The 18,723-nt window shown below is 45.1% G+C and overlaps 1 protein-coding gene across 1 annotated transcript in view; it reads right to left on the bottom strand.

Moving 5' to 3' along the window:
• Positions 1–18,723, bottom strand: part of SPMIP2 (sperm microtubule inner protein 2) — a 354,778-nt gene that overhangs the window by 48,255 nt on the left and 287,800 nt on the right. The window contains exon 4 of the mRNA XM_086962363.1: positions 8,347–8,489. Within this exon, the coding sequence (XP_086818489.1) occupies positions 8,360–8,489 (130 nt within the window). The 3' untranslated portion in view covers positions 8,347–8,359. The remainder of the gene's footprint in view (positions 1–8,346; positions 8,490–18,723) is intronic.

The following is an 18,723-nucleotide window of genomic DNA, read 5'->3' on the forward strand; positions in this document are numbered from 1 at the left end:
TATTGATCAATGACGACTATTTAAAGCTGCGCGAGGAGACTATTTGCATTTATGATTTGCAAGCAACCAATTAAAAGCGCCCTACAAGGCACAGGGACACAGATTTGTGGGACCCACGGTCATTAGTCACTGCTGCGCCGACATCAATGGATGCGGCTGCGCCGCGTGCGCACTCCATGGATGGAGTGTTTGTGAAAGGCGGTCCTGGCCTGGTGCGATATTCCTAGACCAGGACACATACACAAAACATTCTGTAAAGGTCACTGTTTAAATCCCTGTCACCTGGAATAACAGGGGGGTGGCCTGTAAAGGTTGATTCCTATGGCCTGACCTGAAAATGGATTAGGGAAGGCAGTCCAGAAATGCAGTAAAATGCTAGAACATTTACACCAAAAAAAAAAAAAGTATGTATTTAGTAGCAAGTAGGCAAAATCTTAGACCAGTGTAATTTTTTTAATTTTATTTTTAAATAATGCATCAAAATACAATCTAATTGAATTGAGCACGGTGCCAGTCCGTGTCGCGCATCGCTCTACAAGACCAATAGTAGTTGTTATACATGTAAAGCGCTCCAATGCCTTCAAGTATAGCTAGCGCTACATAATACTGTTTTTTTTAAAAACATACATTAAAGTCTCCAAGTGCCTGTCGGGTTTCAATGAAGCTGTGCAGGAAGAATCTACTTGAAACCTCGCGCTCGGAAGTGAAGCAGTGAGTTGACCCTATTGTACCCCATTAGGACGGACTGAAGAACTGGAGCGGGGGTACCAAAAAAAAATAACAACTACTGCTGACTGTAAATTAAAGAGACATCTAGGGAGGAGAATTGGGGCTGAGAAATTAGGGTGTGGCAATGAAACAGAATTTGGTGTGACAATGGAATAGGCATTTCCCAACTATAACAAGAAAAGCCTGGCTTCGAAAGTGGTGCGCGCGCGCGAAAGTGAAAGCAGCGCGTTTGCACATATGTTTCCAATTAACGCGAGACACGGCGGGGAAGTTGAGCATTGAGAGAGCGAGCGAGAGGAAAGCCAGATGGAGCCTGATTGGGCGCTTAAAGCTGGCGGCTGCGAGCATGCAAGCGAGCGCTAGGCTAGCAAAAGTGTGTGGTAGCACTTTTAAAAGCCCACTTGCTAAATATCTCGCAGAGCACCGCATGCGCTGACTCAGGCGAGACGTAAAAAAAAAAAAAGAAAAAAAAGTGCCATGTTTGTGCTGCCCCAACTATAATTTTCCAGTCTGAGCACATCAGAAACTGGTACAAAATCTCCCCAAACCGTCCCACTGTTCAGAAAGAGTTGAAGACTCACCTCTTCATACAAACCTACATAAAAACACCTTTCTGCATCTATGTATTTGCATCCTTTTGTTGGCCTCTGTCTGTGTACCACGCTCTGATGTCCCTGAGCTAGGTTCACACTTTACAAATACTTACACTTGCAAACGCTGCTTAAGTTAACTTTGCCATGTTCTGTGCAATAGACAAATTGTGCCTCCTTCAACAAATTATTTTTGCTTGTTCCTGGGCATTCTGGTAAGTATTGTGGCAATCCCAGGAATAATGCCCCTCACACCCTCTTTATCGTACTGTGAGCCGACTTTGTGTTTGTAGCCATTCAATGCACTATATTAGCCCCACTCTACTTGTGACTACCCATGTTGTTTTTGGAGAACTCCGGGATTAACTATGACTATTTATTTTATGGTCTCCCTTGGCATCATGTTGAAACACTTTATGCATTAGTACCTAGCTGTGGTATAATATTAACCTTGATCTAATGGCACCCATATCTTCACTGCTGTTCTCACTGGGGTGGGACTTCATCCCCCTGCTTTCCCGGTAGTCACGTGGGGGGTCAGCTGAGCGCCGGAGTGCTACTTCACTGCCAGTGGTGTCCCGCAGAGCATGTGCCTCATAGCCTGCTTCACTGTCCCCAAACGGGCTACTATCTTCACTGCTATACTTCACCCCCAGCTTTCCAGGCAGTCACATGGGTGCCAACCAAGCCAGAGCTCTACTTCACTGCCCAGCGAAGACCGGGCTAAGAGCAGGCCCTTCTCTGCCTATCCAAGGCTGGACGATGCAGGGCTGCGCCCACTCTCTTTGAAGCCCATCATCGGTGGTATGTGCGGGGAGCGTGTCAACAGGTGAGAGCTGCCACTGTTCTTTGAAATCCTGGGCAAACGAAAAACTTCATGCACTGCTACCCGGCTCTGGCCAACAGTGACTATCAATAGAATGCTTGAGAGGGTGTTTGGGATAATCTCCACTGAAATCGCTCTTGCTGAGGGCAACGACCCCCCTTAAATAATATTGTAGACTGTTCCACCTTAAATGATAGAACCTTAGAACTCGCTGGTACCTGAGCTGGTGCAATGCAACTGGGCTCCCCGATTAGTGACCATGTTAAAACAACTCCCATTCCTGAGCTGCCCAGTCCAGTCATCACTCAGATCCAAGGTGGGATGGCTAAAAAAAGGAAAATACTCACAGGATAGAATCGAACCCCTAGTCGTAACAAAACCACCTGTCAACCCAACCAGCAACTATTCCTCCAAGGGCATCAAAGCCAACTCTGGATGTGGGTTCAGCCTATTGCCCAGATTCAACCCAGCCGCAGCTAACTCCAACCCATGATTACTCTTCACATGTTCCCACAGATTTTGTTCCATTCTGGTGGAGAAATTGCAGCCAATAATGGATCGTCTTAACAGTATTGAAAGTTTGTTAGCCAGTTTGGTCAATAAACAATGTGCCAGTACCAACAGAAGTAGCTCCTTGGTAATAAGTAAAACTATTTGTAGCCAGCCTGGCCCTGGTAACCTGCAGATTAATGTTAAGCATGCCACAACACCCGCTACCCTCGTCCCCCCACCGTCCATACCTGCAACTTTTTACCCATTAGTAACGCTGGGTCTGGGTAGCCCCCAGGGAACAGATACGAACTCCACGTCAAGAAATGGCACGTGCTACACAGCCAAATGGATATCCCTTATCTGTAGGAGGACCTGATGATTGTGACAGCACCCCGAATAAGGATATTTTGAACTTACCCCCAGCGTCCTGCCTGTATGTTTTAATTCTGGCAGGAGTACCCCCTTAGGCCTGAGCAACACGAAATGTGAGATCAGCTCTGCATAAAACTATTCATTGGTTAAACAAACATTGTAATGTGAGGAACTTCAAAGAGGTTATTATGGTGAGAAGGGTAAGTTGGGTGGGGCATTCGAAGAAAACCATTGCGAGAGATTGAACCCTACTTGTGTTCGAAAAATACTGGTCATGAAGGAATTCGTTTTTCTGAATCACAAATCACTGCACCCCCACTTGGGTATTTCTATAATCTAGCCACACTACACCCCTATATGTATACCCCCGCTCGATTGTGCCAATAGGTTTGCACCGTTGAATGGCCTTGAGGATGTAGATTCACTGTCCGGGTACACAAAAGTTCAACAGTGTTTAGGATCAAACAGCGCAGTGCTCCCACCCCGCTTTGGTGTGCCACCCTCTGCCAATGCCTTGAATGTCTCACAGGATAATCTGCTGAGAATACTAAGTTGGAACCTTGCTGGAATTCAGTTGAAGATCGGTTTAACCAATTGGTTATCCTTTGTAAAGGAATTTAACATTTTCATGTTCCAAGAAACATGGCACCTATCGCCCTCTGTGGTTGATGGCTTCCAGTGTCTGTGTCCCTACCCTAACTTCCTGCCATGGTTGTGCATTAGGGGCCTAGACGGGTGGGTAAATATAATTACATGGGGCCGTGCTTGCACCCTTGAATCACCAAACTGCGATAACCACGTTTATAATTGAAGACCCACATAAGCGTGTATCTAGTAATTTTTTACCAATACTCTAAATTCCCTGCATTGTTTGATTACATGATCACACTGATAGATGGAATTACCTCCTCAGGGCTTTCAGCTTACTTATGTCTGGAAGGAGACACCATGTATTGGCACGTATCCCTTAGGTAACACAGACCCTAGGAGCCAGGATCTTGTATCTCACTTAGCTTCATGTTATGTAGTTAACATAATAGAAGTAGCAGGTTCAACTACAGAGGCAAAGGTAATCCTTTTGTGATAGACTATATTTTCATCCAACATAGCCTCTTAGACAGACTCCTACATGAGTCAGTATTCATATCAAACTATGGTGATCATAATCCCCTGGAAGCAGCACTCATTATAGCCCCCAAATAGAAATTAGGGTGGACATAGGGGCAAGTGACTACCAACCCTCAACAGACAAACTTAGCCTAGTGTGGAGATTGCTATAACCTTTCCAGTTTTTCTACCTAATAATCAGAGAAAAATTTGATTTGGTGGAATTGTGTCTAGCGGTGGAAGAGACGGCCCACCAGTTACTTAAAGCATTTAATAGTTTATGCCCAAACATTAGGAAAGTAACACTGAAGCTCTTTTGCTCTACAGCCAACTCCCCTAGATGGTTCAATCATGATTGTCCCATAGCTAATCGCTTACTACGCCAGGCCCTCGCACCTCAACCTAGACAGAGACTGTGCTACTGTGACCTCTGCACATAAGCATTATAAAGAGGTTACCTTGAAACGCTGGAGGGAAGTACTATTACAGCAGTGGGATTTGCTGGCACAGAAGCCTCTCTGAATTACAGTAAATCCTTTCGGTCCACAGTGTCAGATTTGAGGTGCAAAAATAAGCCAGTTACCTCAATCACCTGTCCTATTGCTAGTGAAACCTGGGAGGCTCACTTTGCCAAGATTTACGCAGCCCTTCTATCAGATGTTGAGTTTGTTACAAATCCCACCAGCATGAGAAGATTTCATGTAAGCCCAGGTGAAGTAGAGGGTGTGATCAACCAAAGTGTTAGTTTTAAGGCTCCGGGCCCAGAGAGGGTCCCAGTCGATCTAATAAAATGTAACCCTGACTTCTGGGCACCTTTGCTGACAAACATTTTTAACAATCTAGCTCACTCCCTGCTGCCTTCCTCATGGTCCACATCTATTATAGTACCTATTTTTAAAAAATGTGATCGATCCAATCCTCGATCTTCTAGACCGATCTCTTTGAGCGATATACAATAGACTTAAGGAGTGGATCCAAGCAGAGTCGGTCCTATATTCGTGTCAGTATGGCTTTTGAAACAAACTGGGAACAAGCGAGCAGTGTTTAAATCTGAACTTGGTGCTTGGGAAAAATACTATTGCCAAACAAACCCCTATTTACCTGGCATTTATGGACCGACCTCCGCTTTCGATTGTCTTAACCGCTCCAAGCTTAGGCATATGCTTATCTTGCGTGGGATAGATGAAGTTTTAATGCACTTCTTGGCATACTTGCATACTGACTCGAAGGCAAGAATCAGCGCACAAGGAGACGTATCCAGGGATAAAGATGTGCATCAGGGAGTAAGACCGGTGTGTCTTAGCCTCTCTCTGATTTATCTTAAATATATATTAACTTCCCCCATTTTTACACACTGTTATGCAGGATGTACCCAAAATCACAGATATGCGGTTACCTACTCTCTTGTATGCGAACGACGCAGTGCTTATGGCATGTATGCCTTAGGCACTGCGTTTTCTGCTGCTTGCTTTTGTGAACTTCATGTCCACTCTAGATTTAGTCATAAATTTCACAAAATCACACATTATGGCGTGTGGCCCAAAGCATAAACAGCTCGCCACTCCCTCTCTCTTTTGCAACCAATTAACTGAGTAGCACAAGCACTTTTCCTTATGGGGGGGGGTTACCTTCTCTACCTCTGGGTCTTGAGTTCCCAATATTGCCTTGCACAGAGCAAACCTGTCACGTGCAATTGGCTCGCTATGTAGCCTTCCGCAGCTAGTGGGAGGTGGCTTGCTCAGACCATTATTGCAGATGTATAAGGCCCAATGTATTTCCATCGCAGTGTACGGAGCTGAAGCATGGGGGGGCTATGCAGCACGAAGAAAACAGCTTTTGTAGGAGACTCCTCTCAGTCCTAGTTTAATTTGCAATGAAGAGCTGGGTTTGTCTTCCCAGAAGATTGCTTTACTTATTTTACAGAGTGGTGCGGCCGGCACTATTATGGTTGGCCATATGGAGAAGCAAGGAGGCCAGTGTAACAAGGGACATTATTTTTGACTGCCTCTCCTGTGAAAGAGGTATGCGCATCCCCTTGTTAGCCTATGCAAAAACTGCCTGTTCTAGGGTTGGGCAGCTGCGTGCTTTTGAGGAGCCTGAGTTTTGTAACCCCCTCGTTAAAAAGCACCTCCATCAAGCTTTGCACAACTGAGTATTCCCAACAAATTAACAGGAAAATCAAGCTTTACGGCTGACCAGAGGAGGATTGTGCCAAACAGTATCACCAACTAACTCTGGTATGCGCATGGGTGGTAGAAATGCTCACTATTATTTCACTTTAGGGCAGTCGCAGTCAAATTCTTGTGCTTCCAGCTAGGTTACGCGCAGAATTTAGACGACATTGCATGTCCCTGCAATGGCAAGTCAGGACAATCCATGATACACTTTGCATTTTTTTGTAAATTTTATGAAAGCTATACACATTTTTTTTATTCTGGTTTTAGAAAGGAAATGCTGGGATAATAGTCAGGTGAAACCCAGCTTTTATTGCAATATCTGACCTAGAAACTGTTACAATCTGCTGTGCAGGCACGAAGCTCTATGCTCTACTACCTCTGTTGCTCATATTGCCCCATTTTAGGGATTTTTTAGAACGTTGCTATGTAAAGCATATATTGTTTTATCAATCACGCTGCTATCACTGTTTTATTGTAGGGCTGCTACCTGCATGCTGCTAGGTATATTGAGTGAATGTGTTAACCTATGTTTTATTATAATGTATTTTAATCGTCGTCTGGCGGTGCAACTTTTATGGGTGCATGTTACATCCGAATAAAGTTATCTGATTCTGACATATAGGATGCAGGGGTGATGTAATTTTTGCTACCGGTGATAAGTGACCGCTCTAGCATAACAGTGGCCATCCTTGACATATGTTCTCCATTTGTAACCTATTTACAGATATCCAACTTATGAAAGGGGTTCTGTCATAAGGAACCCATCCTGTGGAAATGTGAGATGTGAATCTGCCTATCATCGGCATAGCAGTAGTGCAATATGATGGGCAACCCATGGTATGGGATGATAAATGGAAGGTTAGGATCTGCCCATGTGTGGAAGTTGTACATGGGACTACTTGATGAAAAAGGCAAGTTATGCTTCAGAACCAAATCTGCAGTTACAAAAAGTACAAAAAGCTGATATTTCAGGACAAAATTAGTCTTTTGCTCATTAAAATGGTAAGCTTGTTTTCAGGGTGGATTGAGCGTCTTTATCAAATGTTAAAAAGTCTGTATTTGACTCTGGGGCATTCGTATATCATGTGAGATAGATCTCCTGTTGCCTTCTGGCAATTCCAGCATGTGTTGCTCTCGCTAGCTCCAACTTTCCCTAGTTTCGCTGGTGTCCAGTGCAGCCTGTGGAGTAACCAGTATTTGGTTTGCGCTGGTGCTGACCCAATTATGGCCCTCACGGCGCACAAGCACCCAGAGGCCAAAAACGCAATAATCCGCAACACAAAGACAGCGCTGCTGAGAGTAGACAGGGAAATGGCAGTGAGTATCAAGGGCACCAAATGGGAATCACTGTGGCATAATACCAAAGTCACATACAAGGGAAAAACACTAGACAGCAAGGAGTGGTATAGCAGAGGCATCACAACGCCGTCACAACTAGAAGCAGGGAACAACCCACTCACCTACAAGGCACTACAGCAGACAACCTCCCTACCAGACAAGGAGTTCTACGAATTCCTAAAAATCAAAGCAGCTATCACCAAAGCAAGCCTCTCGAAACTGACAGCGAATCACACTGCCAAAGACAACATGTGGGAAGCTCTCGACGCCTATCTGGAGCAGTGACCCCCCCCCCCTCCTACCCACCCTCCTCCCCCTCCTTTTCTTTCTTTCTCTCTTCCTTTCTTCTCTCTCTCTAGGCCCCACCAGGCCGCAACATTGCAAGAACAGTACAAGTATTACGAATGTTTTGCTTTTGTATATGGAAAATTTACTTTCAATAAAATATTTTGAAATAAAAAAAAAAGAAACACGAAAAAAAATAAAAAAAAGTCTGTATTTGAAAGAAAAATGTGTGTACTTTCAGGAACTGTGAAGCTTATATTTGGGGAGAAAAAGTTGCGTTTGTGAATTATAAAACTGATGTATGAGTGATAATTATGGAGAAGGTGTATCCAGTACTGCTGTGCCTTTCTTCATCCAGTCTTCATTTACTTTACTTGTATCATTTTAGCATGTATCGTTTTGTTGTGCCATATTTTATAATATTCGTTACCTGTAACATAAGCTCATGTTCTGTGTCCGCTACCAAATTTCGCAGAAGCCGATATTTCTCCACCACGGCTGTAGTTCTGATGTTGTGCCTGAACGGGCACATTTTTGACTTCATGCTGTTGAAGATCTTGTTTAGATGGATACCTATGAAAATACATTTGAAAGCATTCATAAGTTACAGATGTTGCCCAACGCCATCTACTCTTTTTTTGTTGCGCTCTACGTTTCTTGCCTCGTTAAGTTCACAAAGCAATAAATGCAATATTAACATAGTGTGATCTCTGGATTTTCTTGTGTCTGTTTTACAAGCCAAATCGTTTCGTTTTCACGTATAAGTACTGAGAAAAGATTACTCACCTTTTACTGTAAACTTGTTTATGTAAGTCTCCATGAGTTACTAAGGGCCGTGTACTAAAGGATAACAGTCAACTTGGCAAAGCTCGCATTTACCCTAAAGCGCTTGGGCTACCATCTGTATTTGAGATCATTAGAGAATTGTAAGAACATTGTGCTTTAACAGTGCCCAATCTCCACAAACTATTTCTCTTTGAAATATGTGTCGTAATTAAATGTGGACAAGCCACTGAAAACTCGACCAAGGCTCGCACCGGGGGCCTGGTACAGATGAAGTTCCTTTTAAATACTCAAGCCCAAAACGAGCCGAGCTTTCATGCGGCTTCTGTCTGCCACTCACACTATACTCTCAGGCACCAAGAATTCAAGAGAAACATTAACATTTTATGTGAAACAGAAGGGCCAGGGATGTACCTGTCCAGAGGCTCAACAGCACAATGTGAAACACCAAAACATGTGATCAATCCTGGTTGCCCTGCTAGCAAATTGTGTGATCGTAAGACAATATTTTATTGTGCCGCCTTGTTTTTCATTATCCCATAAGACAATATCTTCCAATAGCTGATTTCAGGATGTGTGCTGTGATTTAAGGCTATATTGTTGCTCCGCCAATAAGAACCTTGGCCACATTCAGGTTATATATGACAAATTACTTGCCTCTCAGTCCAATAATAAAGTATACAAAAAAGTGATGGAAGGAATGCTTAACTTAATCTCAACCACCTGAAATTACTTGGGGCCCCATCCCAGTCCATTGTTGCTATGCACACCATGTCACCTCAGTTTGGACCCAGCCAAATGCAAACCAGTCTTGAACCTGCTAGAATGGGAGCAGTCCAGCTGAACTGCCAGGCCAGATCCTCCCTGAACTGGATCATAAGCAATCCAGGGCCCGTTTTGCCCTATTGAGGATTTATCAGCCAGTTATAGCTTGGTTCAAGTCCCATTGCGGCAGGATCAAGACTGATTTCCATATGGCTGGGTCCAGAGGTGCAACAAGAGACAAATTTCGGGGGGGAGGAGGGGCTACTAAACATTTCAGGAGGGGGGGGAATAATTCTTCCAGCAATAGGCAAAGTGGAGATGAAGGGGTGCAAAAACTACAAAGCCTAGTTACAACGTAAATGGTCTTTTAAAGACCTGTGAAGTACTCGGATGCGGCTGTGATAAGCTCAAAAACTGCCTGTGTGTGTGCCCGGGAAGCTGCCTCAGCCTGGGCTGACACATACGACGGGGGATGTGGGGGGGTGATGCCCTTTGAGCCCCATGGGCGTTGCACACCTGGCTGGGTCCACTCTGAGGTGGCATGGTGTGCATAGTAACGATGGACTGGGTTGCGGCCTAAAAGATTACCAGTGGCTGAAATTAATTCAAGCATTCCATCCATCACTGTCCTATATATATATATATATATATATATATAATATATATGAGTCCAATAATGGCGTTGTCATCAAAGTGGGGGCAGAAATGTTCATGTATAAAAACTATAACTTTATCAAAATATCTCTAAATGTAGCGATCTAATCTGATGTACTAATATGACACACGTAAAAACAGTTTTATGAATTTTGAGGACTCTTTTTAAAAAATATATATTTTTACATGGTATTTGTGGCATGATTTGCATCCCAAATTTTTGCAAGGCTCAGCTCCTTCACTGGCTGCTGAAGTCAGCGCTGACCCTTGGCTCAGCATTCCCTGTGAAATTGATAGCTTGCCCCCCTCTGTCTATTTGTGCTGCACCTTAAGTGGGTGCTTATGTGCAGGCGGGGACGTGCATAGTCTACGTAAATAAGACCCATGCACTCCTCCATTGGTTGGGCAATGTAGGTCCTTGGGATCCACTCTTTTTATGTGTGATCTTTATGTCCTTGTGTACTGGGTCATTTACTTTCAGTACACCCAGGGGCTCTTGACCCTTCTACATACTTCCTTTACACAGAGTATGCTGAATGGCAAATGGGTTCCCTCATTTGTATGGGTCGTAGCCTCCGTGTAAATTAGGGGAACCCTTTTCTGAATACCCAGCCTCTGCGTGAATGGGCGCATATTTGGCAGGCGCGCAACACCCATTGGGCTCACGGGGCTTCACCCCCCCCCCCCGTCTTGTGAGTCAGCCCGGGCAGAGACAGCTTCTGGGGCTGGCGATAATCTAATTGCAGCCGCACCCGAGTACTTAACAGGTCTTTTAAAAGACCATCTACTTGTAAATGAGGCTTTTGTTGTGTTTTCACCGCATTTACAGCCTCTCTGTCTATGGTTCGAAGAATTAACCCCCTCCCCCCCCCTCCTCGAAATATTTTTCAGCCCCCCCCCGGAAATTTGGCTCAAGTTGCCCGCCTGATATTTGGAAATATCTGCCACCGGCACCCTGCAGTGAAACAGCCCACAGGGCCATTCGCAAAGGGGGCGCAGATTTTACCTGTCCCCAAGGGCGCAGTCCCAGGGCCTGTCTCTACAGACATCCGTGTTTGGTAACACGGGTTTTTAGTACCGCAGTAAACTCCAGCGTAGGGTGACCTGATGACGGACATTCCTATGGCCATGCCGACGCTACAGAAATCCGCATAAGTTGGTCGCATCAGACCAGTCCCATCACATTTCCCAGCTGTACCGTCATTCTGCAAATAAAGCTCAAATGAGCGCCTCTCCATGACGCACGTACATTGAATCGACCTGAGGCTGGGCGCTGGGCTCTCTGCATGTAAGCGGTCCTGCTGCGGCCGCGACTCCTGAATATTTCATGTACATTCAGCAGAACCTGCTCTTCCGGTCTAAGTGCAACAAAAGAGGGACACGGGGAGCACGGCCAGAGCATTCCTCTCTGGAGCGGCCCCGTGAATAGGGGATTGTATTTGAGGTATTGTGTTATGACTCGCCATCTGGCTCCCGTCTATGCGGCCAAAACAAACAGGGCACGCCAGCCTCAGCGCCTATTTCCACACTGCTACCGTTTTGCTCATAGAGCGTCCTTTCAGGGAGCTGTTATATTATCATTATGGACGACGGAGTGCTTTAACCCAGACAGTTGTCTGATAAGGCGGGGTGGTGTAGCGCGCCTGTGTTCGTGTCAACCCTTCCTTGAAAGGAATAGGTTGAATTGTACTGCAACATGTATGTAGCACTAACTAACCCTATGTGGGACGCAGAAGCACTTGCCTTCCTGGCTAGCATGCAACACATTGGAGGGTGGTTATTGGAAATGTGCTGTCTTTGTTTTGATTCTATGTGGGGAGTTTCCACGACGTGCGTGATGATATGCAGATTTGTAGAGCGCACTGTCACCCAGGACGGTGTCCTGGCGCTGAGCAGGTGTGAGCCTAGTCAAACAAGGGCCAAGTGGGACTACTCCCAGCCAGGTCTGCAACTTCTTGCTGAATTCAAGAAGTGAGAAGGAGGCTCTTATGTGTAACCACAGGCCGTTCCACGCTTCAGGAGCAATGCAGAAGGCTCAACGCTGGATCTGCTTTTCCATATGCATGGAATGTGTGCAAGTAGGAGTCAGGATGTGTGGAAGGTTTAGGAAAGCAAAGGCGTTTGTTGAGCCATGCTGGGCCAGTGTTATATAGAGCTGAATTGGATGATGCTCTACAACGTTTAAAAGTGGGAGGAATCTCAAGAAGGCACAAGATTCCTTCAAGGTAAAACATCCTGGCATTGAAATGACAAGCATTGGCATAGCCAATAGGTCTCGCCTTTGGGACCTTATAAGTGCTTAGCCAGAGGTTTTGGCTTGGCCTTTGTTTTTAAGCGATGTTGTAGAGCAGTGTGGCTGCTGAGCAGCATGTTGAAAAGTTATAGTAAACAAGGATGGCCACATTCCTAGAGGAGCAAAAAAGATCAACCGACGGAGAAAGGAGAGCAGGTCAGAGAAGAGACGGTGAGGGTGACACAGAAAGGCAGGTACTGGACAGTGAGAGAGGAAGTGTGACAGTCAGCCACACAGAAAGAGAGGCAACAGGAGAGATGTAGAGAAAGGAGATTCTCGCAGAGTCACTTGGAGTGAGAAAAAGACAGATAGTCAAGAGGTACAGAAGAAGCAAAGGGGGAGAAAGAAAGAGAAAGATAGAGAAAGTAGAACGGAAAAGAAAAAGAAAGCGTCGCAGAGATAGAGCACCATATATCCGTGAGGTGAAAGAGGATATCTGCTTTACTGCACCAAAAGAAGCATTGTGACATTGACAAAGCGCTGGATTTCAGTGCAGGGCGGGGGTGTTGTGGCACCAGACGCCTTTAATGGAACCTATGGAAATAACACCGCGGCCTGCTGTACACCCTCCACATATATGTCACTTTATAGATCTGGATATACATATAGTCAAGGTGCAATAAACACACACATGGTCATAGTTACATTATGCGATATGTGCACACATTTGCATCGAAGCACACGCTCACACAACTCAGCTCAAAATGTTTACATCAATATGTACATTCGGATACAGGCCCTACTCATATTCTTGTAAACTAATTTACTTTAAAGATGAAGTTATAACAACATTAAATGCTTTGACCTACAATAACAGGTGGCTTTTTAAGGAGGTATGGATGTAAATGGTTTGAATTTTTTTTTAACGCAGAACCCTTGACAAGTACCAAGTCAACGCACCCTATGTGCAGCTGGGTGATGTCACACTGATGCGGTTATGAAAAGGACGCTGTGTAAACCTACGAGCGATTCAGGAGGAATAACAGCACTCAGTACCCACCCTTGGACACTCTGATAGTGCAACACCTTAAACGGAGTCCTCTCTTGGTGCAAGTAGGCTGCATAGTATACGCCTAATGTCTGTGAGTGCCTCGAAGACGACAGATCACGGTGTGCGCAGTATCACACAAACTTGTTCAAGTATGAAACAGAGATTATAGGTTCAGAATCAACAATTCATTCCTGCACATCCCCTTACTACCACATGTTGGGAGCACCCCACAAACATCTACTCTGGGGCTTAAAGATGAGCGAGGCGTCACAAATCGGGTAATTTTATTTATTTCTGTTCCAAGCATTATGTAGGCTTGTTGCATGTGCGGTTGCTATCATTCTGTAGTGTAAACCGCGAAGTCCTGTGTTTTTGTAAAGCACCTTGAAGTAGAAAAAAGGGAAAGTGTGAGAAAGAGGGGGAGAGAGAGAGCGAGAGAGGGGGAGAGAGAGAGAGCGAGAGAGAGAGAGATTGTGAGAGACTGAAAGAGAGAAAGCGAGAGGAAAGAGAGAGAACCTGGGATTGGTGCGTGCGTGCGCGCGCAGTCTGCTCATTTTCAAGCACTGCACTCATGCTTGTGCCGCGCCCCTGCTTGCTCCCGCAAAGTGGATGCCGCCACAAGCACAAGTGTGTGCTTGAAACTGACGAGAGCGACGGCTAAAGGTCCTCCTATTCAGCGCAACTGCGCTGCGTAGGCGAAACCTAAAAAGGTTCAGGGGTCACTGCATTACTATGTTGTTTTTAACCCCTTCGCCGTGGCACGAATTCCGCTTCCGTGCTCGTGACGGAACCGCGCCGTCATGAGACACGGCTGGCGTGTGCTCATGACGGCATGGTTCCGTCATGACCACGCCCGCTCATCAATTCGCCCGGGGAATCAGTGCCGCGATGGCGGAGCACCCGCAGCATGACGGAACCACGCCGTCATGAGCACACGCCGCCTGTGTCTCATGACGGCGTGGTTCCATCACGAGCACGGAAGAGGTTAATACACCATGCTAAATTGGCAGACAATATTAACAAATAATGATTAACTAATTGGACTGACAAACACTATTATTTTAAAAAGCAACCCAAAAAGGCAACACATATTGGACATATTAACAGACTGATAATGTCACATGTTTTAAGGAATAATTCTTTAAGTTTTGTGTTGGAGATTAATATGCTTAATTAAGACTTTCGTGATTGGTTCAGCTGTAGAGAAGCAAGTGACCCTTTTGTGGTAGATATGCTTATCATTAGCTCCTGGAAATGACCAGCAATGTAAATATAGCTGTTACCTTGATCTGAAATTTTCAAATTAATTTCTGAAAACAAACACCTCAGGATTTATCTACTAGTCGCTCATGGGAAATATCTATTGCCCCTCAAGTAGTGGTGAAAGGATTTGTGCCTGTCCTATGAAAAACCTTCTGAAAGAAAGCTTACCTGGTAAAATGATGATGAATATAGGTGTTGCAATAAATTACCAATATCTGGGAAAATCTCGTATCATGAAAAAAAACTGTTGATTATGGATTTGAATCATGAATGGCGGAAATAGGTTCATGTTAGTAAGTGAAAAAAAGTTGACCAGTTTTTACTTTTCCAGAAATAGAGTGCTTTATTACTTAAAAGGAAAAGGATCCTCATCCGCAAGACAAAAAAAACCACGCTGGAGGAGTATCTTTTTCAATTCTTTGGTGACATAAGAAATACGTAGGAACTTTGGAGGAGTCAACACAGTGATTCCGGGAATGACCCTGCAGTTAGGAACGGGCAACAGGTCAGGGTTGTGGGCAGCCCTAGAATTGGAGGGAGGAGGCCAAGGGTTTAGTGCTAGAATGGTGAACTGCACATAGAAGGCAGTGGATAGTGGCTTTTCAGGGCTGTGTTCTGTAAAATGACGTGTGGACTAAATTGCATAATGAAAAAGTACCCTTTTTAGAAACGATTTCAATAGGATATTTTCATCAGGAATGTCCAAGCAACAGGCATAGCGTTTTTTTCATCGTACATCGTTTTATGGTTTGGTTTGTTTGGGAGTGGAATTCATCAGACAGAAAGAAGCACAGCCCTTAGTTACAGTATATTTGTGACATTTAGAAACTGAATCAATTTTCTACTTAATGTTAACCTGTGTATCTTTTAAAACTTGAAAAATACCCTCGCGTTTTCTTGTGTTGTAGCTGTTTCATTTTTGAAGTTTTGTATACCAAGAACATTTGTCAGCTTTTTGCCTGCCCAAAAGCGTATAGCCAAGTCATTTGGGAACATCGGTTCTTTTTCTTAGCCCCAAAGAGTTATATTTTAGTTTTAGAACGTTCACTGTTTTACTCTATTCTTCTAAAGAACTAGATTCCATGTTCTGTTATTTATGATCATATAGACAACGCAAAACCAAAAGGGATGAGGGACGGAGTGTTGAACATTGCAAGCACTCACCCCCAGTCAACTGATCTGGGTTTAATCCATCATCATTCTTTAGCTCCCTCCGCCACCCTAGTTCAGACATGGCCATTTGCAAATCAGTCAGACCCTGTGCCTCATGGGAACAGTCCAGCCCGAACTGCCAAGCCATGTCTTCCCTGGACCGGAATAAGCATCCTGGGACCGGTTTCTGGCTAATCAGCCGTCATCAGCCAGGCTAGCTTGAATCCAGTGGCAAACTGAGCAAGGGACCCACGTCTGGGCATACCATAATTTAGACAACCACATTTCAAGAAAATTGAAAGTGCTGTTCATCCACTGTAGACATCAATTGTTTTTACGCTATTGTTTTTCTTAAACAGGGAACACAAAGTTCACTCCTGGCCTCCCCTTGAAAGACGCAACCCAGTTCTCTGAACACCTGGAATTCTTACAAATAGAAGGAACAGCAGCAGCACCCTTTCTTGTTAAGAGGAAATATGATTGCTCAGACTCCGCCAGCAGCAGGCAAGGGTGCAGGTACTTCTCTCATGTGCTGGGAAAGCTATCCTTGTGGTGGCAGCGATGAAGCCGTGTTTGAGTGTGACGAGTGTGGAAGCCTCAAGGCCAGCAGTGTGAGCAGGAACTCCACAGGCAGGAGAGGCTGCGAAACCATGAACGGATCCGTATCAAACCCGGCCATGTGCCGTACTGTGACTCTTGTGCAACAAGTGCACGCCTTACGCTGAAAGTTAAAAAAAAAAAAGCGTGCAGGCTGCAGCCGGAGAGAAGGCGGAGGGGTGCACCCGTGAGTGGTGCGCGCGTGCTGAGGGGAGAGCAGTCTGCTCTTTTTCAAAGCACATACTCGTGCTTGTGGCACGCCCCTGCACACTCCCGCAAGGCGTATGCCCCCACAGGCACGAGTATGTGCTTTTAAAAAGAGCTGCACGATGGCTAAAGGTCTCCTATGCAGCGCATGCGTGCTGCATAGGCGAGACCTAAAAAACAAAAGCTAGGAGAGGGCATCTTTTTAATAAGGGGGTAATCTTGCTGAACCATATTTTATATAAAGAGAAGCCAGGTTGTGTTCATAGAAGTAGGACTTATTATTGTATTCTTTTATATTTTATTACTTATAGAAATTGAAACAATAAGGATAGACCAATGGAATACCAAAGGGAGTAGTGGGGTCATGCGAGAACCACAAACATTATCCTTTTTTATACGTTTGCAAAAAGTAAGTTAGACATATCGATCGGATAGATTACAAAGAGACATAAAGGAAATATTTGATTATTACTCATTGAAGGAAGCATATTGATTTTATATGTTTGCTCTTATATGTAGAATCCATTTGATTATCTAAATCGGTAACATCGCCCTATGATCATGTTGTTTGTGGCAAGAGAGGGTTTTAACGAGCACCCACTGAAAAAATAGTTGATATATTCATTGAAAATAATTCAAAAAGATGTTCAGAATTCTAACACTACACACACTAGGTGTAGTGTTGTAAGTGTAATATATAGGTTAGAACACGTATTGTGTCTATGAGAGAGTGGAAGAATGTATGTAGAGTGTAACTGTTAGGAATCAGGGAGAGGAGTGGTGTGAGTACAAGTGGGTGCTTGGCAATTGGATAGCGGGGTGGACTACAAGTATGGCACTAAAAAAGTGTAGATTGTCATATATTCTGGGAATGTATTACATCAGTGTAGATGAAATGTATTTCTATTTGATACTGTCTACCGGCTCAGGATATAAGATGCCAGACAATCACTCTATATATGCTGGGGTCTGTTTTTGATATATGTTTTTCTTTTTTATTATAAAAATTGTGATTTGTGAAATGTATGTGAGTATTTTTTAAGTAGCCATATAATGAAGATGTTAGATGTATCATTCATGTTTTTTTTTATATATGTGTGTTTATATTTATAGATTTGCAAGAAACAAGAGGTTTTAATTTTTTGTCTTGATAAAGAAGGTGGAAGAAGATAAGGCCTTTGTAACGGGGTGTACAAAAGGGCATCGGGGGGCATGCAGGACACAGAGCCTCCAGGTGCTGGTCTCCCTCGAGCAAAGAGGACGACCGAGGGGAGGTCCGACCTAACGCTGGTTCCCTCCCCTCCCCTCTCTCTTTCTAAATCACAGGACCCGGGTGCAAGCTGGACTGAGCCGAACGCCATGGACTGGCCCTTTAATTCTGGAGAGGACGCCGAGTGGGAGGAGCCGACCTACCCGGCCTGCCCCTCAAAAGGAGAACCCGACGAGTCTCAGGTGTGCTTGTTCACCTGGAGGACGGAAGGAGAGAGTGCGCGGAGAACGGATGGTCGAGAGGAGGAAGATAAGGATCGGAGGATCGGACTGTCGGAGGAGAGAGCGGGAGACGCCAGTGGAGAAGCCGAGAGCCGGTCAGCGAGAGCGAGAGAAAGAAGCCGGACGTCAGGAGAGGAGACGAGAGCAGAGTCGGCGCCTGCCACGGACGGAGGGAAGCCAGGAGGCCACCGTTCCCACGAGCCGCCCAGCCACTCACCCAGGGGAGGTGCGTGGCTTCTCCAGGTACGTGACCGGTTAAGGGGTTGGGTTGGAGGTCATCGTACGCTAGGTACAACATCCCGGGACGTCTAACCACCCTGGTATCCTACCGGTGCACTTAACCCCTCCCATCACTCGATAACTAGCGCACAGGTGATCCCCTCACTCCCTACCCTGCACGGATTATTGTTTGAAACAGACGCCTGACACTTTTCCTTTCTTCTCTTTGGGTGATTGCTGGAGAGCTACTCCGATAGTCGGGACGGACTCCGAGGAGGAAGAAACACCACCCAGAAGACCTGAAGGGACCCGGAAGAAGGAAAAGGTCGTCCATCGCCGACGGAGCAGAAGCCGGTCTCCTCGGAGATACCCTAATCGTAAAAGCTGTACAG

Source organism: Lissotriton vulgaris, chromosome 3_1 (assembly GCF_964263255.1).
Source record: "Lissotriton vulgaris chromosome 3_1, aLisVul1.2, whole genome shotgun sequence".
Classification (NCBI taxonomy): Eukaryota; Metazoa; Chordata; class Amphibia; order Caudata; family Salamandridae; genus Lissotriton; species Lissotriton vulgaris.